The sequence below is a fragment of the Athalia rosae genome, chromosome 3 (assembly GCF_917208135.1).
Source record: "Athalia rosae chromosome 3, iyAthRosa1.1, whole genome shotgun sequence".
In the NCBI taxonomy this organism is placed as follows: domain Eukaryota; kingdom Metazoa; phylum Arthropoda; class Insecta; order Hymenoptera; family Athaliidae; genus Athalia; species Athalia rosae.
Genome location: NC_064028.1, coordinates 2,985,598 through 3,009,278, shown reverse-complemented (window position 1 = coordinate 3,009,278; position 23,681 = coordinate 2,985,598). Strand labels below are relative to the sequence as shown.

The 23,681-nt window shown below is 46.3% G+C and overlaps 1 protein-coding gene across 5 annotated transcripts in view; it reads right to left on the bottom strand.

The window, feature by feature from the left end:
• Nucleotides 1–3,411: 3,411 nt before the first annotated feature.
• Nucleotides 3,412–23,681, bottom strand: part of LOC105686691 — a 33,907-nt gene continuing 13,637 nt past the window's right edge. For 2 of the 5 annotated variants that reach the window (XM_012401743.3, XM_012401744.3), the window contains exons 4-14: nucleotides 20,269–20,429; nucleotides 19,921–20,104; nucleotides 19,225–19,357; nucleotides 18,083–19,022; nucleotides 17,697–18,005; nucleotides 16,866–17,602; nucleotides 16,424–16,744; nucleotides 12,876–13,147; nucleotides 12,468–12,781; nucleotides 6,821–6,880; nucleotides 3,412–5,110 (exon numbers count right to left, since the gene is read on the bottom strand). In XM_012401743.3, coding sequence (XP_012257166.2) covers nucleotides 5,022–5,110; nucleotides 6,821–6,880; nucleotides 12,468–12,781; nucleotides 12,876–13,147; nucleotides 16,424–16,744; nucleotides 16,866–17,602; nucleotides 17,697–18,005; nucleotides 18,083–19,022; nucleotides 19,225–19,357; nucleotides 19,921–20,104; nucleotides 20,269–20,429 — 3,520 coding nt within the window. In that variant the 3' untranslated portion in view covers nucleotides 3,412–5,021. The remainder of the gene's footprint in view (nucleotides 5,111–6,820; nucleotides 6,881–12,467; nucleotides 12,782–12,875; nucleotides 13,148–16,423; nucleotides 16,745–16,865; nucleotides 17,603–17,696; nucleotides 18,006–18,082; nucleotides 19,023–19,224; nucleotides 19,358–19,920; nucleotides 20,105–20,268; nucleotides 20,430–23,681) is intronic. The other 3 variants (XM_012401747.3, XM_012401746.3, XM_048653103.1) reach the window with 3 other exon arrangements.

Genomic DNA, 23,681 nt, shown 5'->3' with positions numbered 1-23,681 from the left:
AATACACCGAATATACATGCAAAAAAGAAAAGAAAAAAATTATAACGAATAAAAAGAAAAACTAATTGATAAATTTTCTAAGACGTTGTTATACACTATAGCATATGTATTTATAGGTATATATGTATATATATATATATATATTTATATATGTATACTAGATGTAACAATTGATCGATTTTTGTTCGTTTTTCAACAATAATTATCATTAATTTCATTAATATTATCGTAATCAGCAAGTATTAGGTATACAGAATTATTATAACTATTTATTTTCGGTTTCTCATCGTGATTCTTATTACATTATGACGACGGAAAAATTAGAGAAACATAAGGAAAAGAATAAATAATATTAATTAAAATTTAAATCTGCAAACTCCAGTTATGATTTTACACGTGATAATTACTATTAGCTGTATACGTCGACAAATCCATTCTGGCAGTATAATGGAACGAAGAAACTGAATAAATAAATAAAATGTATACCTTTACCCGGTAGGTATGCGTATACATACGTGTACCCATACTTGTGTACGTGAGAATCGTTATCAAATTTTCTTATCTTCCAATTTTTGATCGCGTTTAGTGTATTTATGTGCAAAAGCATGAAGAAGGAATTAATGAATGAATGAATATAATAGTGCGGGAAAATTGGAGAGACAATGAAATTAATTTATTGATGCACGTTGACCGCGAGCCCGAATTCGAGAATCTGATTTCTAAGAGAACGCGTACATATATATATATATAAAAAAAATTAAAAAAAAAAGATGTAATTGTAATTATTACAATAAATATTTTCGACATCCATTTTTTTTCTTTTCTATTTTCTCTTTTTCTATACAACGGCCGTAACGAAGTACAAGACATATAATATCGTAAAGCTATTGATTTTGTACTAAATTTTAATCGTCGGTATAACGCTATTACGACTAACAATTATGATTCCCGACTAATAATTAATGTAATTACAATCAAACGTGATTATGTTCAATTACATATATTCATATATTGAACGTCGCGAAGTCAGGGTAAAATATTTTTCGACTACTCCCATAATCTCTAATGGAATTTTTTTTTTTTTTTTCTCTTTCTAATTTATTGCTTCGGTTGTATAGGTACTGCTTTCTACATGGTTCCGCTTCCGGTGTACCGAAATATAGTATACAAATGCGATTTTCAACGCTCGCATATCTTGCCGCGTGAATAACGAGGAGTAGAAATTTTTACCTTATCGGTTCGTCGGATAAGGGCGCGCGGTTTTCTTTTCTTTCTCTTTCAATCGGTGATAATTGTAATATGTATGTAACATATACTACACGATGATCCTCATTGATACGTCAATATGCAGTTATTATTATTGTTATTACCGTTATTTTATCAATATACAGCTATTGAAATGTACAATCAAAATTAATAGCAACGAAAGACGAACGGATAGAAAAAAATTATAGGATAACAGAAGAGAGAGAGAGAAAAGAAAAATATTTAATAAACGATCGAATAAATAAATGAAAAAATATATTTTTATGTAAACAGGTTATTATTACAGCTTATCACTCCTGAGCTTAAATATTAAGTTTGATGTGACGTTTAATAATAATAATACATGGGTAGGTGTACTTTTTATTTATAAGGCATGTAGTGAAGGTATGATTTCGATTTTTCTACTATATAGGTTTTATATATTTACGCCAACTATTTGAGATGATTTCATTATTTTTTTTTCTTTTTAAATTTTATCCCTACGACGTCGGCGAAGTGGCAATGGCGATGCGAATGGGAATAGAAACGGAACTGGGATTACAGGGAGGGATTAGAATCTACACGCGGTACAACCCGCGCTAACGATGACGTGAAAATTGCATTTTACAATTGCGTAGATTAATTAATGCCCATGGCGAAAATCCTGCACCAAAATGAAGGAAACCACACGAGGGGTACATATGTACGTACATTCCTATGACGTAGACACACGTTTATATCGTACGTGGATACATCGAGTTCGTAAATAGATTTTAAAATGCGAACGAACGTAAAACCTACGTCAGTTGTACGAAGGATTTTAAAATGATAATTGAATACAATATGGAGAAAGCGTGTGGATCTTGCTCGATACCGAACTAAAATACCTCGAGTAAAAGTAATTAGTACATAACATATATACTTATGTCCGTACGGATACGCGTGGCAATGGAATGAAACGACGCAGGTGAAATTTGAAAGTTACGCTACTCCCCTGACGACTGACCAGGTGAACGCGGTCGAAAATAAAGAGAGGGAGATGGAAAAAATGAAGAAAGATGAGAGAATGGGTAAACGGATGAAAATTCTAATCTTCGATTCTACGTGCCACATATAATGCGAACAGATCCGCCCGCTCCGTCAAAGCGAGAATATTACTTTGATTAGTTTCTTACTTTCTTTATTCTTCTTTTTTCACTTTTTCTTCTCCCTCTTCGATCTCCTCCTCGTCGTCGATTAACTCGGTATAATTGCTCCGAATCTCGCGCGCGTAAAAGGTCTCGTATGAATTATTTAATGTACATCAGATTCGAGCTAACGACGACGCGAAATCAATGTAAACGGAATTATAAAAACGCTTCGGGAATGTGCAGTACGTAGCGAACCGTGACGAATTAATAAATAAATAAATAAATAAATAAATGAATAAACAAGAGATCGGATACGTCGATCTTCCAACTTACCTCCTACATTTAACGCGCATTACAGCGATACGTTCTATAAATTATAAAATAGGAAAGAAACGGACAAACTTTTGTCAACTATGAAGATGAGAATAATATTTGAACCGAAGTATATTCTTATCTGCACCGAAACGGCTACGAAAATTATATCGAGGCACAAGTAACACGTCTCTTACTTTTCTGTACGTATAGGTATACACCTATGCATATCCATACCTTGGTGCTCTTCACTTTATACGCGTTATATAGTTTTCATTATAAAATTCTCACCATTCGTATATTAATTTGGTATATCAATCGTTATTACCTGATTGGTTTTAATTCATACACATTATATATGCGTTTGTTATGTACAGGGTGGCCGAAAATTATGAACACATCAAATCCCGAAAGCAAATTAACGAAAAATAATATATTTTTATTTCGGCCAATTTAGAAATTTCATTTTTTTTTTTCTATTTACCTATGATTCTTTCTGATCCACGTTATGTCTGACGTGAAGATTCACTGGATTTTTTGTGTTTTTCTCTTTCTGCACATCGTCATCGGTACTCTTTTCGGCAACTGTAAGGTATGTGTGTGTATAATTATGTATATTTTGTACGCATTAATATCCTCTCTATAGCGTCTGAAAGAAAAAAACGGAATACATAATTAAAAAACCCAAAAAAAAAAAAAAAAAAAAGAAACCAACAACAACGTATAATCAGTCACTAGATAAAATTGTTTCTTTAATAATTTATGAGTTATCGTTGCCGCGATCGTTATCTATTATCGAAAATTATATTGTTTTTTCCTTTTGTTATTCGAGGGTGCTGAATTTTGTAAATCATATATTAAACATATGTATAATACAATAGTTGTAATAATTGTAACGTACCGATAACTATTTTAACCTCGTCAATATATATTATATTATATTATACTATATGTAATATTATACCTATCATATATGCGTTTACGTATATAACTATTTATAATAATAATAATAATTGTTTGTGTATATATTATATGAATTATTATTTTTTCTTCATTTTTTTTATCATCATCATTATTCAGCATATATATATATATATTATAATATTTTGGTAGTAATATTACAAGAAACCACGTGTGACTTTTTCCATCCGATACACAATATACCTGTATATTCCGACCAACCTCGATTAATTCGGTTCCTTTCTTTGTCTCTTCTTCTTTTTGAAAAATTTTATCTTTGACTCGTTTCTTCGACACTTTTGTCATCCTTTGACTCCACCATTCGAAAACGAGGATCTTTTAATGGGATCGGCTTTAACGCACTGTCGGTCAACAATAACTCTAGAATATATTGCGAGAAATATTCGCGAACGTCCGTCAGAGATCGATTGATTTTCCATTTGTTCGGTAAATTTTTTCAAAATCTGTGTGCTTTCCGAGTCAATCAAGGGGGGTAAGAAAAAACGGGAAATACAATCCCAAAAAAAAAGGAAGAAGAAAAAAGAAAATTGGTAAATTCAACGAGGCTGCAGAAATTGGGAAATTTTTTGCCAAATTGAATTGAACACGGCTGAATTTCATACTATACGCTCGGTATCGGTGAACAGCTGATGTAACACGAGGAAAAATCTCTCCCAACATTAAGCAACAGTCCCGGCGATTAATTGATATACACGTGATATACATAATATGCGTAGTATATTTTGCACATCTTCTTACGTTTATACCTATAAGGCATGCTTTATATACCTATAATGAAAAGTGCGCTCTCTCTCTCTCTCTCTAATCACGGTAGATTAAACAACGTGTTCGCATTTGAATTTCATTTCCCTCGATTCTTCTCATTCGGTTCGTCGAGTATCGTAATTCGTAATACGTGTTATATTATTTATGTATTACAGTTGTATGCGGGCGTAGTGATTATTTCCTTTTCCTTTTCGTCTCTATACATGTAACACTTTTTATCAATTCATTTAATATCTATATATATATATATATGTATATATATACATATACAATATTTATACTTTTGGCAAACCTTGTTCATGATATCGATGATGATTAATTAATTATTTACTTATTGTTTGTTTGTATGTTTTTTTTTTTTTTTTCCTTTTTGTTTCTGTTTCTGTTCAATCTCTTATAAAGTTGTTCGATTAAAAAAATTACTAAAATTTTCGTTATTTATTCAAATTTATTATTAATTTACTGCACTATACAGCAGCAGGGATTCGACAACGTGGTTGTCGTGTGATCTAAAACCGATCCCGAAGTATACTGCGTATTGTTGCGATTATTATTGGTTTGACGGCCAGTCAACCGGGCGCACCTGGGCTATTGGTTTTCGAGAGAGTAATGCCTCGAACGTTTCCAGAAACTCTTGAAGAATCCTTTCTTTTTCGGCGCGTCGCTGCTCTCACCACCTGAAACATACCGAACGGAACCCCCCGAAAAAAAAAATAAAATAAAATTAAATAAAATAAAACAAATATATCACATCCACGTTAGCATTTAAAAAGTAACGTCAGATTTTCGGAAGAGATGACAGAGAGGGAAAAAGAAGAAACGACGAAACGGGTACTTGGCGAAGCTAACAACGAGATGAAATAAAATACAATAAAATGGCGTGCGTTGAGGAGGGCAGAGGAAGGGGCTGCTGGTTTTCGCGTAGGGGAGAGAGAGGGGGTGGTTAGAGGCGCGCAACCAGGTGGACTGTGTTCCGCAGAGTCCTACACGGGGGGGGGGGGGGAAACGTACACCGTACATACGATATATCGGATCGATACACCTACACCGCGTGTGCGGACGATATTCGAATGTAACACACGTAATCTCTCTCTTTTCAAGAGCGCTGAGAGCCGCCTCGCCCTTCGCCCTCTGCCCTTCGAATTTCAATATCGATTCTCGACCGATTACAATCGTCTTAACGACCGTAGTCCGGGTCAGACGCGTCGTCGCGAAGGAAAAAATCGACGATGGCGTAATATTTTTTATTCAGCGGTAGCGTCCTAGCCACAGGACGTCTCGTCGCGGAGCGTGATATCGTTCGAAAACCGCGAGTTCGCCTGCTTGCGGCTTCTGCACTTTCCTCTCGTTTGGAACGCGGTGAAAATTCATACGTAGAAACTTGAAATCTTCCGGCGCAATTATTCTCCGTACATCGTATTCGTCGACGCGATAACGCTACTGCAACGGACGAAGATCGGAGCGGATGAAAAAGAGAGTACGGACCTTGGGGAAAAAAGTGGACAGATTTTAACGCGACTCCGTCAAAAGGGACGTAGAATCGCAAAGGATTCGTCGCATCCGTGGCGACGGCATTCGTCCGGAGATACGCGAAGAGGGCGCGAAAAAAATGTAACGTGGGTAATAAGCTTTTCCTAGTGAGAGGTCCGCGGCTAAAATAACTCGGTAATATTAATAGTTTGAGGAATTCGAGGAGGCAACGCCGCCGCTGAGACGACGACATAGGCCAAGAGTTTAGTCGGAGAGAAAATACAACGCGCAGGGGAGGGCGGCGCGGCGTCGTCGTTCGAAGATATTTTCGAACGCCCGAACGCCTCTGACCCGCCCGACACTGCACCGTCCTCCGCACGAAAACTCGGTCCTCCCGAGATTCCGTTCCGCCGAAATCACGGTTTTCCGGCAATCGAACGCGACGGAGTTGAGGGGGAAAAAAAAATTGAGGGGCGAGAGCGATCGAAAATTAACGACTGGACGACGAATCCCTCGAGACGATCGCGATCGGTTACGTCACCGATTCCTGTCCCGAGCACAACGTACGCACCTACGGGAATCGTCGGATGATAATATCACGTAAATTATAAATTTAGACGGTCTAATTTCGGAAACGAGGAGAACGATCTAATTTTAACGGACTCATTTTTCCTAGATGTTCCAACGAACTCCGTGTTTTTCACCAGCTTCGACCGTGTGCCGTTGCAACGTGACTGAAAATACGAATTATTAACGCAGGAGAAATTAACGGGGTGTAACGCTCGTACCTGGTCGTTGTCGAGGACGATTCGTTGTTATTTGGGATTATCCGAAACAACGAGGTGAAAAAACAATTAAAAGACGAGAGAAAAAAAGAAAATGGTATTTCCTCTGGGGGTCGGAGAGAATCGGCTTACCCGGATAATGACCCGAGGGAGAGATGTCCTTCGTCGCCTTGGTGTCCTTGCTGTTGCTTCCTGAAACACAGTAAGGGTAAACGTCAAGAAATGTCGCGCCTAGAATCAAAGGAAGATCGATCGATCGATTTTCTCCTCTCCTCTCTTTCTCCCTTTTCACGTCCGCAGATTTTATCGCGGCACTGTTTCTCATATCGGCGCGGCGAAGAGGAGAGTCCCTTTCGTTCGAGTGAGAGCGTTATTCCGAAGACAATTGTATCGCACAGGTAGCGTCAAAATATCGAGAGAGATATCTGGAACCGACGCGGTCTGCGAAAGCGAAAAAAAAAAAATAAACAAAGTCCATCGACTCGGACGGCGGATAAGAATCTAACCGCGTTAACGGCGGTATCTAATCTAAACTTTTTACCTCACGTTCCTCATCTTCGCCATTTATCTGAAAACGAAAACGCGACAGTTTTTTCGAACGACGTCCGCCAAGTTTCCAGAATTTTACCGCAACGACGTCGGGATGACGGGGGTTTTCCTATGGCTTGACCGGGATACGCTCCAGGATTCGACGGACTATCGAAACGAACCTACGCCGCGCTAATATTTCCTCCTGTTCGACACATGAAAAGTATAGTGTAATGCAAGTGGGCGCGGACACGAACAACGCGGTTTATCGACGCTGCGACGACGAAAGGATTTTTTTTCTCATTCTCCGTCCGTCGCGTATCAACGACAGAAGCCGATACGGACGCGTGGAACGCAACGTTTCACGGAAGCTGCTGGATACGATAGCAGTCGGAGGGGCCCCCCCGTTCGGAAGCGACAGTTTACGAGTGATAAGGAAAAGCGCGACGTTCGTTACCTATATACGATGTGTACAGTATACATCGAGCGTGCGTAATATCAAAAAAAAAAAAGGTTAAGAAGAGACGAGGAGGAGGCGGCGCCCCGAACGAAACACGGTGAGGAATATCGTCGTCCCTCCCGATTCGCGTCGTCGCAGGTTTATTTTTTATTTTTATTTTTTTTCTTTTTCAAAAATATCGGGGGTGCGCGGAACGACCTTGCAACGTTCTGATCATTGCGTGGAATCGCTTCGAAAAATTCAGCGACGTTCGGATGTAGCGGAATTGAAATTTTTTTGTTGAAAAATGTAAAACAACGATGCGGTAACGGTGCGTTGCAGGTATATAATGGTATAAAATATGGCGGTTCACAGCTCGTTGAAATACCGGTCTACCTAATTCCCTAGATAACTATTTAAGGAAGTAACAGAAACGCGCGGTGCAGCGTAGCGTCGATTCGCCTCTACTCTATATGGAATTACACCGAGTCCGTACGCCACGTAACGTGCGCTAATCGTAAAAGACTCTGCGTGTATCTCCGGCCGAAAATCGCTGAGAAATGCGCCGTCGCCTATTTTCGCGTGACGAGCGATCGCCGGATCTATTCGTCGTCCATCTGCGACGTCGAATACTCCCCAAAAAAAAAAAAAAATTCAATTCTTCGATATCGAAAAACGATTCGACGAAATAATCGACGACCCGTCGACGCGTAGGATTGAAACGAGAAAACCGCGCGCGCTGTATACCTACACACCGCGCGCATCGGCGTTATATTTTTAGTTCGTTGAGCGCGAGATGAAGTTCCCATTACGCTACTCGGCCCACAACCCTATTCATAGATTTCCGAGCACGCTATACCGGCGAAATGCGCCCGCGGTGGCGTATGTCGAGAAGAGGAATAAAGTTTCCGATGACGAGCGCGCGCCGCGGCCGCGGTCGACGACGACGAATCGAAAATCAGTCGAAGGGAAAAGAAGCTCGAGCAAAAAAATGATACGAGAGATCGAAATAATGGAGGGAGGAGAGAAGGGGGAAAGAAAGAAAGAAAAAAAATAAAATAAAAGAAGTTGGAAAAAGGACGAAAGCGAAAAAGCCGGTTCGCTTCGAGTGGACGCGCGCTGCATAATCCAAGGGCTGCTGGGGCTCCTGCGGCCCTCGACGCGAATCAATAAGATTTAACCCGGCGCGGCTCGCCCACCGTAGGGTGTGGTTCGCCCTTAGACTGCGGGGTACACACTCGAAACGCAGGGATGAAATGGCAGGAGGACTTCGCGAGTTGTCCTCTCCTATATTTATTCATTCCCGCTTTTGTACGGCAGGACTCGATCTCCTTCCCGCTGTACGTTTGACGCGAAATTTTCGGGGGCCCCGAAGACGACGTCGATTTTCCCCTCAGATCTGGTTCGCGGCGGGAATCCCCCCGAAAAAAGTTTACCGCACAAATTTTGCAGATACGTAGCGCGTGGTTCGCGCGGAGATAGTTACGGTTATATCTCTGCGAGCCCGGTAAAAAAATCGGTTCGGTCGCGTACGGTACGAATGTAATATACGCGCGACTGGGTTAACACCGTCACGGTTTTCCGAAGGAGGGCAAGGTCGACGAAGAGTCCAACTTACGGTTTATTTCACTCGCTGTTTCAGCTTCTGTTCTATCGAGTTGAAAAATTGAAAAAAAAAAACATCGAAAATGTTCGCGCTGCACCGTATGAATGAATGTAATACGAGCGAACGAAAGTGAATCGCACGCGTTTACAAAAACGACGATTGGAATGGAAAATACGACCAGACGCTAGACCGACGACTGTGATATAGGTGCGTACGGGTACCGGGGGCGACGTGACGTCAGAGGTCATTGCTCGTGACCCGAGATTTCCTCGGAGTAGTCTTCGCCACTCGGCGTACAAGTTCGCCAGACTGTAATCTGCTGACTTCTCCGACTGCGACGAGGGTGTGTGCGCAGCGCGCGTTACAAAGATGTGGATACTCGATCGAAAAAATCGGTCTCGTTGTTCGACTCCGAACGATCATGTGGATTTCGACGAGTTGAGGGCAGAGAAAAGTTTCAGCAACGATCACCGGGTGTAACAGGGTAGAAAGCGATTCGCGTTCGCGTGTTCTACAGAGAGAGAAGAGCGCGCGATTTCGCGATCCTCCGAGGTCGAAATCGTCATCGGGGTTGGGATTGGCCTCTGCATTTCCGGAGCGAAATAGACGACACGCTCGTTCGCCTGTACGTCTGACTTTTGAGAATCGATAGGGACGCACGCCGAGGGCGTCGCGACGCCTCCTCTACCGTACACATACAATCTCGTAGGTACACAGCATCGCCGGCGGCCGACGCCGTCACCTGTTGTCGCCCGACCGAAGTCCCGTTTCATACCACCCCCCAGAGTTTAACGACTTCGATTATCTCCTGGTTTATTATTTGAAAAAAAAAAAAAAAAAACATAAATTCATTTTGCGGATAAATAAAAGGACTCGACGACTCTCGAATCGAACCCTTGACGCACGCATCACGCGGTATAACGGGTATAATACAGATACCATTGTGTTACGGCTATAAATAAAATGTTGATAACGCGATACGAACGCGCTTTATGGTTAGACGATGTTATTCATCCCCGTGGTGTGCGGTTCTACACGTTCTCCGTCACGCACACTACGTCGTACGGTAGGAGGAACGCTTTCAGCCACCGGTAGCAGCGGCAGCGGCGGCGGCGGTTATTGTTACGCGAAACCTCCGTTTAATAAAACCAGCTGCAAAGACCGCGGATTATGGAATGAAGAAAGAAACAACGATAATTAAACGATGGGAGAGACGACGAAAAAAAATACATGTCATTTACCGCTCGCAGGTGCATATCTCCCAGAGAATTATATTTATTGTATACACAGCGGCACAGCGCGAGTTTGCGGCAATCCGCGACGTGTACGGACGAACAATGGAGTTGAATGATGAGACGATTTTGATTTTCAGCAATTTTTTTTCTTTCTCTTTTCTTCTTCCCTCGATTATTTCCGACGTCGCACGCGAGCCCCGATCACGGTCTACCGCGCGTACGAATTTCGACGCAATTTTGTCGAAGGAAAATTTTCCGACCATTCCGAATTTCGGGAACACGGGACGTGCAATCGGTGAGAAATTTAGCCACCGTATACATATATACACGTATATAACCCAACTGTACCGAGGACTCCGGAGGATCGATATGGGCGGACGCAGTCACCTACCGCCAATCAGAAATTAGTCCCGAAAATTCGCGATATAAAGAGAGACCCGACGAGCAGACGGGGAGTTTCACGAGGGGGGGAGGAAAGGGCGGGGGGTGCGCGGGTGCGCGGATCTCGCAAACGAAGCGTGTTTTAATTGAATAAATAAATAAATAAATATACAAATACAAAGCGAACGAAAACGACGAACACCCCGCCCGCGAAGTTCGCAACAGCGACAACTTGTTCTCGCTGTTGCGAACGGGGAAAAAGAAAATATCGAAAACGGAGTATGGAAAAGCCCCCTTGTACCCGCTCGAATCCTTATCCACCTTTGTTCGAAACTTAGAAAGTCATTGTACCGAGTGATTCTTTCTTACCCCCTTTTTCCTTTCTTCCCCGTTATTTTAAACGCTCGTTTTTCCCCATTAAGAATACCGGTCCGTCAACCGGCTCCTCGTTCATTCGCCGAAGCGAAGTGCAAAAGTAGCGGCCCGATAGCCGCGCACGTTTCCACTACGAATTTTTCATCGTCGATCCGTCGAGTGGAAAAAAATAAATAAATAAATAAATAAAATAAAAAAAGGTGTGTCTGGTATCGTAAGAAAATTTTTTTTTTCGAAAGTGTCGCACGAGTCGCGACGACGACGGATCGATGATACCGAGTAATCAATTCCGGGCGAACAATGAGAATTTGCATCGTGTAACCGCAGGCGGAATCATAAAGTCGCGACGCGTAGCCCCAACGGAGCCCGACAAAGTCCTTGTCCCCTGTCACGATTTCAAGGTCGCTCATGGTCAGTTATCGGGTACGAAGTTCCGCTGAAGATGCCGCTACCTACCGACCGACCGACCGACCGATTGACTGTGGAGCAACAAAACGCGATTAAAGGAAACCGCTCGTCGACCGAGAATCGACGGGGGATAAAATTTGGTGAAAAAAAAACAACGAAACTGGAATGAGAAATAGTCAGCGACGGACGAAATTTCGTCAATAAAAATTCGATGGAACAGAAAAGGGTTGCAGGGTTCGGAGTTATCTTCCGAGATGCGAGAGGGTCGGTTTACCCTTCGTTGTTAAGATTATTTTATCGACCGTGTAATTCGCGTTTAACAGCCGGTAAGAAGCGTACCGTCGGTAAAGACCGATAGTAACGAACAGTTAACAACAATTGAAAGTTGCGAGGATATCGATCTAGCCTAAGGTTCGTGCTGATGGGGATTTTTCGGGGGGGGGGGAGGGGGGGATTACAACCGGGAACAATCGTCATGCGGATATGATGCGAACATCGAGAACAGATTGCTCGGTGAAAATGCGTGCATGGATGAACAACAAGCGTACCCCACGAAAGGTCACGTAGAAGACAGAGAAAGACTGAGTTCGTTCGATTTTCCACAATCACCGATCCGTTCGCTAACGATTTTTCAACGATCGTCGCCCTCGCGGAATCGGAGCGCTCTACTGGGATATTTACTCAAAAACAAAGAAGGGGCGCGGGTCGGTCTCGTCGAGAGAAACGCAACACCGGGCCCCCCCCGCCACGCCACGCGAATCGCGTCACTTTTCAACTTGACGTAGCGCTCAAATGATCGGCGCTTACCTTTCTTGATGAGCAAGCTAGTGACCCTCCGTAAAGCTTCGCGGGTGCTGGAGGCAGAGCTGTGCTTACTTTGGCCGAAATATTTGTTCGGGGTGATGTTGGTGGGCAGAGTCAGCGGCTTCCTCTGCTGCTCCCCGCTGCCGGGCAGACGAGCGTCGTACGCGTTGTTCAGACGTTCCAGGTGCTCGATCGACGCCGGTCTCGGCTGATTCCCCTTTCTGGTCGGGTACCAGCCTCTGTTCGGTCCGCCGGCGAGCCGCAGCAGCTCCGTGCCGATTATCGCTTGTTCCAAACCGAGGTTGTTCCTTCTGTAACTGAACGGGGGCGAGAGGAGGCCCCGAAGGAGGCGTGACCACAAGCTCGGGTGCTTTCGACGATCGTTTTTTGCGAAAGGAGACGCCGGCTTACCCCGTGGTGGCGGTCGTCGGCGCGTACCATCCGGGCTGACGTCTCGTTTGCCCCGTATTTCCGGCGTGCTGAGGCGTTCTCGGTATGTCGCTACCCCTGGCGAAAACCGGTGTTTCCGGCAACGAGCAGGAGGTCTGCATGCCGGAAACCGCGGTACCCGCGCTACTCGACGGACACGATGGTTCGGCGGAGGGCGAATGCCACTTAGCGAAAGGTCTGCGTCTCGAGGGACCCGGAAGATCGGTCGGCAAGGTTCTCCGTTCGACGGGGACCTGAAAAAGAGAACGACGTCATTCCACGTTTTCGGTAAATCGATCGATAAATAAATACGGTTGTTAAAATCGAACGAGCGCGAGGGAAAGATGATTTTCCTTTTTATCGGACCTTTTTTTCTTTAGCGAGGATCGTATGAAAAGGTATTCCATTTTTCCCGCTGCTGTCTGTAACTTGAAATCCTCGAACGGATTTCGAGAAGGGTGGGTTTCTAGAGTTGATTTTCCGAGTGAAAGAATTTACTACCTTACCCCCCTCCTCCCCGACCCTCCCCTTATGTGCTCGAACTATCGATAAACTAAACTACGACCGTGAGCCAACAAGCTCTCCCTCCTCAGCTGAAACGCTACCCCGTACCGATGATATAGCCAGCTGATGCAACCTCCTTCAACTTAAACTATACGTAGTAGGTACACTCCTGTTTGAGTTGAGATTCGGACTCGGGTTGTTTATTCATTCGTGCCGTTTCACCACCTCAAGGCCGAACCCCCCGTACGAAACCGTGTACCCGAAATCAGTTTCGATTTTTCTATCAACGGCAAAAAGTATAATTCGTCACCCAACCCGATTCGCAAATATATATATCATTCGCCAATTTTATAACGGAAAAAAAACAGAGAAAAAAACAGAGAAAAAAATAAAACGCGCAACTGATTATCCTCCGTCGCGAAATTGCGAAAATAAGATTCTACAACAACCGTAACACGCTGCACGCGGGGGGGATACGAAATGGACACGAGATCTTCACGGTGTTCGACAATGGGGGGAGAGTAGTCGAGAACAAGAGGATTAACTACTCCGCAGACTCACTCGGGGAGCAACGGTAGTCAAATGGCGTACGAGTTACTACGTCCTTATACCGTTGCACTTTTCCTCCGCTTCGCATTTACCCTATGCGCATCATTGTTTCCCCGCTCCCGACTACTGCGGAGAGTATAAATTTCTGTTTATTTATCTTTTCTCGTTTCGTTTGGTTGGTTGGTTGTTTTTTTCTATTTTTTTTCTATTTCTATTCAGCGAGAATTGTTTTATTCCAACTCGATGTAATCCCCCGAAGGCATGTAGATTTTTCCGATGTTACAGGACGGCGAGGTGAATACGCTACGAGATATAATAGGGCTGAGCTAGTCACGGAAATTATCATTATTTTTTCCGCTTCGCCAAGAGTATAGCGGAGCCGGAGCCTCACCTTTGTCAGAAACTTCCATTATTAGATTAAAAATGAGAGCCGCAAAAACCTCTCCGGTATATTAAGGATCATACGAATACAGCGAAAGCGAAATATAAGTTGAAATTTCAGCAGTTCCTGATTAATTCGGTACCGGGGGGAGGGGGAGGGGAGACAGGAAGAGGAGAGTCGCATCGATCAAAGTAGCTCCTCGAAGTTTCGGTCGCGAACGTCCTCCCCGACGTTAAAAAGAAAAAGAGAGAGAGTTAAAATTGAAAAATAATAATTTTGCTTTTTTCGTTAGTCTTTGCCCATTCCGGCGAATGCGGCCGTCGTACATACGAATAACCGATGATCAGATTCCGAAAATGTGTAATGCTAATTCGTTCGATGAATAATTTATGCTTGTTACGATATAGTACCTAGATGTAAAAGCAGCTTTACTCAGTTCGTCCGAATCGTTATAACGGATATCTTACGGCGGTATAAAATGAAATCGGTAGTTAATTAACTATTGAAAAGTAAGCGGAAGTTTTTCGAGGACCTTTTAATAGAAATCCTCGTGCATTTATGGAGCGTGCATATAAAAGTCTCGATATAAATTCACTCCGTAACCAGCTAGCTAGGAGAGTGGTGTAATAAAAGTTCGAAAGCACAACTTGATGAAGCCGGTGCTCCGGTATTATACGATGTCTACAGTTTTCTTTTTACCTTATCCGAATTTACTACGTACCTTTTTTTGTGTTTTGTGTTTTTTTATTATCATTTCTTTCACGGTTATCGAGAATGCCGATGCTTGATCAACTCGAATCGCGAAGAGTGCTTTGGGTATACAAACTACACGATAGTCGAATTGTCATTCGACACACGGTGGTGTAATTCCGCGGTCGTAAATCGATTTTATTGCGTCAATTTAAAACGCTTGTAAAAAGGCTATTGTACGTACGTACGTAAGTAAGTAGAGGCGCGAGGGTAGTGCGTCAATTTTTTGCACTCGAGCGCCGATAAAAACGAGACGAAAGAAATGAAATAAGCCATATTTATAACCGTTTACTTCCTCTGTATTCCGAATTAGGCCCCACGAGGGAGACCTTACGGACATAAAACAGGGAGCAGCCGGCTCTCCTGTCCCGCCTAGCGCACGATGAGCCCCGGGTCTGACACGTATCGCGGCGATATACCTATACGTGTACGTAGGTATTATGTAGAAGGTGGCGTGCAGACGTAGGCAATGTTTTATTTATCAGAATAGGCTGCTTACCACCCTCGCCGACTCCCTCGACTCTCTTTTCCCTCACTCTTCTGGCGGACCCCGGGGGATGAGGGGGAGGGGGTTTCGTCCCCTTTTCTCCGAACAATGGGACGAGGAACGCGCCATCCACTTTCGACTGCAGCGGCGGAGAAAGAGGGTAGAGAAAAAAGGGGCGCAGGGGGATGGTGGTATGGGGGTGGGGTGGGGGGGAGACGGTTTTCCAGAGGGGAGAGCAAACACGGTTTTGAAACTGGTCGGGTGGGCGCGAGCGGCGAGACTCGTCTCGTAAGTACATTGGTCGGTGACACGGTTTGCGAATGTTGTATATATTTTTTTTTTGCACGCGTTTTACTCCCCCTCGGCCGAAACTCCACGCGATCCTCCTTTGAACGAGGTCCTCCCCGTCCTCCCTCTGCTTCGCTCGCGACTTTGTTCGGACTGCAACGTGCCGCCACCTCAGTCCGTTACACGCTTTCGCTGCGTTCTCCTAGCGCGTCGTCGCTCTTTCCTCCGTATTTATTTTGCCCCCTTGTGCGCCCTGCACCCCACGTCGTCTGAATGCCGGCGGATAGGGAGATCGTCGGGTCCCGTTTCGGCGCACGATATCTCGATATCTTGAAACGCGGACCGGGAATCTCCCGATCCGCCCGCGGCGATGGGGGGGGGGGGGGGGGAGGGGGGAAAAGATTTTTTTTGACATTTTATTTCACCCCTACCTAGAGTACACCTGTATCGTGGCTCGGCGGAGGATCGTCGGATCTCCGACAAGCTCTGTGCTCCGTCGGGATCGGACGACGAACTTCGAACGAAAATGGGGAAACAAAATAATCGAATATATATATATAAATTTCTCACATCTCTCCTAGAACCGCTACCCGCTGCGGTGCGTCTGCCCCTGGAAAATCCCGCGTCCATCGAGTGGGTGTTCAGGGAAGAGACGTGGCCGTCCCTGGCGTCTATAGCGGCGCGGTGAGGAGGAACTCTGGGCCTGTAGTCGATGGTTTTGGTGGCGTGACTTTTGGCCTTGCCGCCGTTGTTGCCGATCCCGTTGCCCAGCGTTTTGCTCGACTTTTTTGGCGCGGGAACGGTGCCCGCGCCAACGTCCGAACTCTCCTCGTCCGCCTCCTCGACGGGCGACGGTGGCAGCGGCGGAAATTCCAGAACTTCGACGCTCACCTGCGGATCAGAGGGTAACGAGAACGTGAAGACCGCGCGGGTGGGGGAAAAGGGCGCGTCGAGGGAAATCGGAAGTACGGACGTCGAATTGTCCGTTGCGCTAAAGGGGAACACTAGATACCTGGAAATCCGGATTTTTCGAGTCCTCCAGTATGGCGTCGATCACGTTCTCGATCTGTTTTTGGTCGTTTCCATTTTGCCGGATCCTCCTTCCTCCCGCGTACGCCGCCGCCTCGTTGCCGCTCGGTTTCCGACGATCGTACTCCGCGTCGGACGAGCTGGTTTTCGACGTTTCCGAATCCGAGCTGTTCTGTTTTCTCGGTCTGTTGTCGAACGGGTTGTCGACGACCTTTTTCTCCTCGCATTCGTAGCTGTTACGCTTGGAGCCGGCACCCTTGGACTCCCCTCCTCCGTTTCTCCGTCGTTTCTCGTACGACTCGCTGTTTCTCACGCTCTCGATCTCCTTTATGGCGTCGCTGACTTTCTCCAATTGTCTCCTGTTTTCGTTCAACGCCTTTTTCACGATCTGGTCCTCGATGAGCAGATTGACGGGTATCTTGGCGTCCATGCTCTTCGACATGGAGATGGAGACGGGGCCGTTGCAAACGGCCAACGGATCCAAATTCGACACCGTCCTCGTTTCTTCCGCGGAAACTACGCCGTCCGCCGATCTCGCCTCGGCTTTGTCTTTGTCCGACAAGTCGGAGATCTCCTCCTCCTCCACGGTGATCTCCAATTGCGCTCTGTTACCGGCCTCGTTGTTATTTATCACAGGCAGCGACACGACCCTGACCAATTCAGGCGGAAGCGGCGGCGTGAAATCCGGCGGAGGTTCGTCCAGACCTTTGAGTCTTCCCTCTTCGATGGAAAAAGGATGAAAAGAAAAAAAAAAAAACAGTTTTACAATTATGAAAAAATTCGCTAGACGGTTTTCGGGCGATGAGAAAAATACCTTTCAGAAGGCTCTTGATGTTGTCGAAGGTACTGGAGTATCTTTTGCCGTCAGCTAGTCTGGTTTCTTCGCATCCGTCGAAGGAAAGACTTTTGGTTTTCGTTGGTGTTTTCGGTAACAATTTCCTCTCCTTTTTTCGTCCACGTCTTATGACGTATGTACCATTCTTGGTGAGATCTTGGGGTTTTATTTGATCCAGATCGTTGGTGGACGAGTCGGAGTACGGCGACACCAGGTCGTCTTCGGTCGCCGACAGCGGCGGGTCCGGCCAGTCGTCGAAATCTCGCATCTTCGAGGCGGATCCGACACCTGAAAAATCACATTCGTTAAAAAAACTCAAAAATCCCGATCGCTTCCGACGAACAACCGTCGCGATTTCGACTCACTGGACACGTCGCTGCTTTTTCTCCGTCTCCTTCCGACGACCTTGGTGCTGCCGGGCGCGTAGAGGGGGTCGTCCTCGAGCGACACCTCCCAGGCGATCGAGTGTCTCTTACCGATAGCGGGAGGGGGTGGCAGGAGTTCCTCCAACGAGTCGTCGGAAAAGTGTTCCTCCTCGGACTGCGTCCTGAAATCCGTGGAGTTCCTCGTGGAGAAATCCGAGTTACGGGTGGAGAACATGTCCGAGTATCTCTCCTCGGAGCACCGATCCGACGTCCTCGTGGAGAATCGTTCCTCCCCGGAATCGGCCCTGGGCAAGGAGAACGAGAAGTCCAGGTTGCGTATGGAGAAGGGATCGGAGGTCGGCACGGAGACGTGGTCGTTGGAGCTGACGCTGGCCACGGCGATCGAGAAGTCCGAGTGAAATCTCTCGTTCGAGGTGGAATTCGCCCTGGAGAAGTCGGACGAGTCGCAGTTCGCCCTTACCGAGAATCTCTCGACGCTCACGGAGCTGGACCTCGGTATCGACGACCTCTCCGACTCCGAGTTCCTCGAGAACCGGCCCTCGCTCGAGTCCGAGTCGTTCCTCCGCCTCCTCGCCTCGCTCTCCGCCGATCTGTTGCGATTCATCAGCAGCCTGTCCTCCACGCTGCTGGACTTCACGATCTCGTTCTGTCGCTGCTTCCTCAGCAGGGAGGCTCGGTCCTTGTCCGCCGAGGTGCGCCGCTGCTGCTGGTCGAGTATCGCCTCGGAGGAGCGCCGTCTCACCTCCCTGTGCTTCTCGACGGCGGCGGGATTCGTGCGGGGCGGTATCCAGTTGAATGACACCTTGCCGTCGTAGGGCAGACTGGCGAATTTACTCGGCGGACTCGGGGGATCCGCGAAACGGAACGGCTCCGCGACACCGTTCTCCCATCCGTACGGTCGCTGGTGGCGAGTCTTTGGCTGCGAAACCGACGATCGGAAATCACACCACCGAATTCGCGACGATGCGTCGACAAAAAAAAAGAAAAAAAAAAATAATACGACGCGCTATGAGGCGTTTCGTCGTGCTCGCCCGTCGCGGAGCGGACTTTGGAGTGGCTCGCGAACGAGTCGGACGTTGCAGAGAGTTTTGAAAAAATTATCGAAATTATCTACTACGTACGAGGGTTGTTTGCGTGGTGGCGACGTGTCCGTGTAGCTTGTGATCCTCCATGGCGGCGATCCATTGCTGTCTCCCGCTTCTCCGCGAGGACGAGGACTGCGAACTTCTCTTGGTCGAGCTGCTCGGCGATACCCTGAAAAGGTGAATTTGAAAAAAATAAAAAAAAAAAAAAAATGGAAGAAAACGCGCAGAGTTTAATTTTCCCCCTCGAGATCTTGTGCGAAGCGACGTGTACCCACAGAGGGAGAAAAAGAAAGAGAGTTCAAAGATCCGAGTGAATTAAGATAGTCGGTCTCTGGTAGGAGCGAAGTACGGAGTAAATCTTAGGGACTTCGGAGCTCCTTCAGGGGGTTTCCGGGGTGGTCGGTTAAAAATTGGAGGGTGGTGGTTGCGAGGGCGCGAGGTACCTACGTCCTCGCGTTGTCGACGTGACGTGTACCTCGTGCACGTCGGTCGAAATGCCAACCGGCGGCTGATTGTACACGTCCGTCGGGATCGCTGAATAGCCCACGAAGATTAATAATTGAGGTGTATTCTGACCACGCGATACCATATGCTCGGCGGGGTGAGCGTAAATAATAACGAAGCGTTAGTTTCCCGAGGAACCCCACAAAGGCGTGGATAGTGGAGAGAGAGAGACCCTGAAATAATCGATAAACCCGCAACGACATTTGCGATGCGGAAAATCGGACTCACATCGGCAGCAGCGTGGATATGAGGCGTTCAGCTTCTTCCGGTGGCGGTGGAAATTCGGCGACGAATGAATCGGCGTTGGTGTCCTGCGGTTCCGGGCAATCGGGTACCGGTCGTAACGCTACGAGTGCCATCTTCGCCTTTCGTCCATTCATGCTCATGTACCCGTCGTCTTCGGACTGATGCCCTGTGTTCATTCGTTCAAACGTTATGACCGACTGACAGACTGACTTTCGTCGGACGAATCGTAGCGATCGTTCTCTCGATTGTATCGACGTGGAAAAAACGGCGTAGAATCGACGAACGAATTTTAATTGTAAGGAAGAAATTATTTTTGTTTTTGTCTCGAACCTAGAGAGGGACTCTCGTCTTCGGGTGTAATTCCAATGCTGGGTTCTGTACTGCTACCACAATTTTCACCCCCGGCGCCTCCGTCGCCCTCGACCTCGTTCTCGTCGTACTCTGAGAGTACCTTGTCCAGCAGTTCGATTGACCGTTGAACATCGTCACCTCTGGAACAAACGCATTGTTCGATTCTATAGAGATCGTCAAACTTTCCAACAATAATCATTAATTATGGAATGATTGAAATATCGAACTTGTACGATGATTACAACTTCGAACGACTGACATATATTGATGAAAAAATATGAAACTGCAGAAAAAAAAACAAAAATGTTGAATATTGGTTGAACAAAAAATCGCCTATCCTTTCATCAACGTTTCGGAATAGGATATACGCCAGATGTACGTTGAAAAGAAAAAAGAAGAAAAAAAAGAGGACCAAAAAATACACATAAATATGGTTATTGTGTAAGGTTTCGGCGAGTCGATACACCGTCCATCGGTACACAAGCGAGCCGGGGTTACAGGTTTAACGTACAAAAACCGTTCAATTCGAAGATCGATAACTCGTTATTGGTTTTCGTCCAATTTCTTTCGGATTAAAACGAAATTGATTCGTTATACCGTAGGCGGTGCACGCAAGTGTGGACAGCTGCGATCCGTCCGCGTGTCCCATATTCGCAGCGATATAACGATCCGTATCTCGTCAAACCCACTCGATTCCACCTCTCCGTTCTTCTCGCAACTATCCCCGTTCGCGATAGACGTCGAAGAACTTTTTCCACGCGAAACAATATCCGCCGATATCCCTCTAGTCCCGACCGTTCCTCCGTTTGTTTCTCGCGTTTTTCTCTCCTTCCGGACTCCTGTAAAAGGCTTCCGGAGCTGCACGCGCGGTTACACGCATTGATCGTCGACTCGCAAACGAAACGGGAGCGATTCGACGACGACGACGACGAGGTATGTGACGTCGAATCATCAACCGACGAAGTGATAAGAGCTGAAACACCTAGTTATTGACCCAACGTATACACGCATACCCATACATACACATATGTGTAAACCTAAATGCGAACGTGTATCGGGGGCATGGGAACCATCGGTCCATGTGTAGTACACCTATATACACAAGCGTAGATCAATGCAGGTGGTATGCATGCGATGTGTACCAACTTTACGCCGAGAGCGCGAATAAATTGACGCTGGCGACCGGAGCCAGCAGCAGCGGCACGGAAGCTTCGGGTCGGCGGTTCGGTACATACCCCCCCATGTACCTAAACGTACACGTACGAATATAGGTATACCAGGATGTTGGTGCGCACGTCGTACAGAGACGCATCAGATTCAACGTAAGCGAGTTAACTCGGTTATTCTACGGTCGGCCTACACCTAGTCCTGGGTTAATTTTAGATTCTATGCAAAGTCCGACGCGCGGCGTCCTCCCGGACGCTACACACCGGAGCCCGCAGGTGGGCGCGCGCGCTCTCGCACGCGGCATTTCTCCATCCTCGCTTCGATTCACCCCCGGTGCAGATTATACACATACGTATACGTATGATACGTATATATTCGCGTCCGCGCGCCACCGTACAGAGACTTCGATATTAGATTTATTTCACTCGTCAACTTTCGCCGGGTCAACCGACGGCGAATACGATCGCAAAAAGGATTGCCGCGACGACGACTCGGATCGGATCGAATCGAATCCATCCTCTCTCTCTCTCTTATTTTCATCGTCAAAGTTTCGAGTTCAGCGGTAGAAGGCGCGTCGCGTCGAAATTCTTTTGTTTTTTTTTTTTTTCCCCCCCGAGCAAATACAACGGGGAGAATGTAGAAGTTGTAGAAAATTTCGTAGGCGGCAGCGGGGTAGTTCTTTACAACCGGTTTCTATTACCCTTGGCGAGGGGTGTGGCGTGTAGTGTAATAAGTAACGTAGAACGCGTACGCAAATTTCTTTCACAAGCGAGTTTTCGCGGCAAGTTTTCAGGGGCGGTAAAAGTAGGCGGTGGAGGAGAAGAAGAAGAAGAAGAAGAAGAAGAAGAGCGAGGGTGAAGATCCGCGGGGAGACCAGGGCTCGTGAAAAAGAGAGAGAGAGAGAGAAAGGAATGTGATTTATCATTAGGGTGGAAACTTCACCTCACTTTATACTTTGTTAAGACCTTGTTCCGCGCAAGCGAAGGAACGAGAGCAATAAAAATAAAAAAACAAAAAGAAAAAAATCTAGACTACTCAGACGTCGGAAATTTCCCGTCGTTATCGCTTTACAACGCCGATAATAATTGAGCGACCCTCGGGGTTAACGTCGGTAAAAAGAGTGGGCGAAACGTAGAAAAAAATTACGCGAGACGTCGCAACGACGGGGCGACGTTAACGCGTCACGTAACCGACGAAAGAATAATCATCGTCGTTTTGTTAAAATTAACCGCAACGCCGCGCATCGGTTCGGGTGGTTGATAAATGGGTTCGCAGCGGTCGTGTAGGTAAACGGTTGCACGCTAGGCGTATATGAAGCGTCGTTTTTGGGTTTTTACTCGATACACAATCGATGTCGCGGTGATGTAAACTCGAACGGCAGCGCATCGAGAATTATATATATATAGTACAGTACAGTACGTCGGGTATAAATGGCGCAGCGTTACAGAGTCACGGTTACAGCGGCGGGGTGGATAATTACCTCACCGGCTCCTCTTCTATCTCCTGTACAAATTAACTCATCCTCGCTAATTATTCTTCTTCTTCTTCTTCTTCCCCCGGCAGCCCGACTCGCCGTACAACGTATACTCGGGGACAATGGGAAAATAGGCGGGGGGGTGGAGGGGAGGGGGTGGGTAGTGCAGTTGCCGCATTTACCGGCGTTCTTGCAATTATACGTTATCATTAGCGTTCCATTGGTGTGTACACCTTTTATGCGTTACACGGAGCGCGATTCTCTCATCTCATCTCATCTCATCTGCTCTCATCTCCTCTCCTCGTTACCGCGGTTACGGTTCCAGAGGTACCCGACGACGTCCTCCTTCGTCCGGACTCTCTTCTTCGTCTCACCTACCCGGCGAGCGCACGAGCGGCAGGTTTCTCTCGAATTTACGGAACTGATTAACGCGAACCAGCGAAACACACCCACCTTACAAAATTTTCATTGTTTACCTCAGCCCGTAGAAACGCGAGGGTCGGATCGGACTGCACCGGCTGCACCCGTCGTACGTATCGCGACAATAACGCGAAGACGGAGTGCCGCGGGGAAGGAGATGAGAAGGAGATGAGGAGCCGGTGGATATCACGAGTCCTCGAGGAAGTGTCAACGATCTACCGGCGATATACGTTGAGCGCGCACACACGCCGGCAGCTAGTTAGCAAATCCGAGCGTTCGTTCGGCACAGTTTCCAACCGGAGGAGTTTCCGACCCGTTCCCGCATTGTATC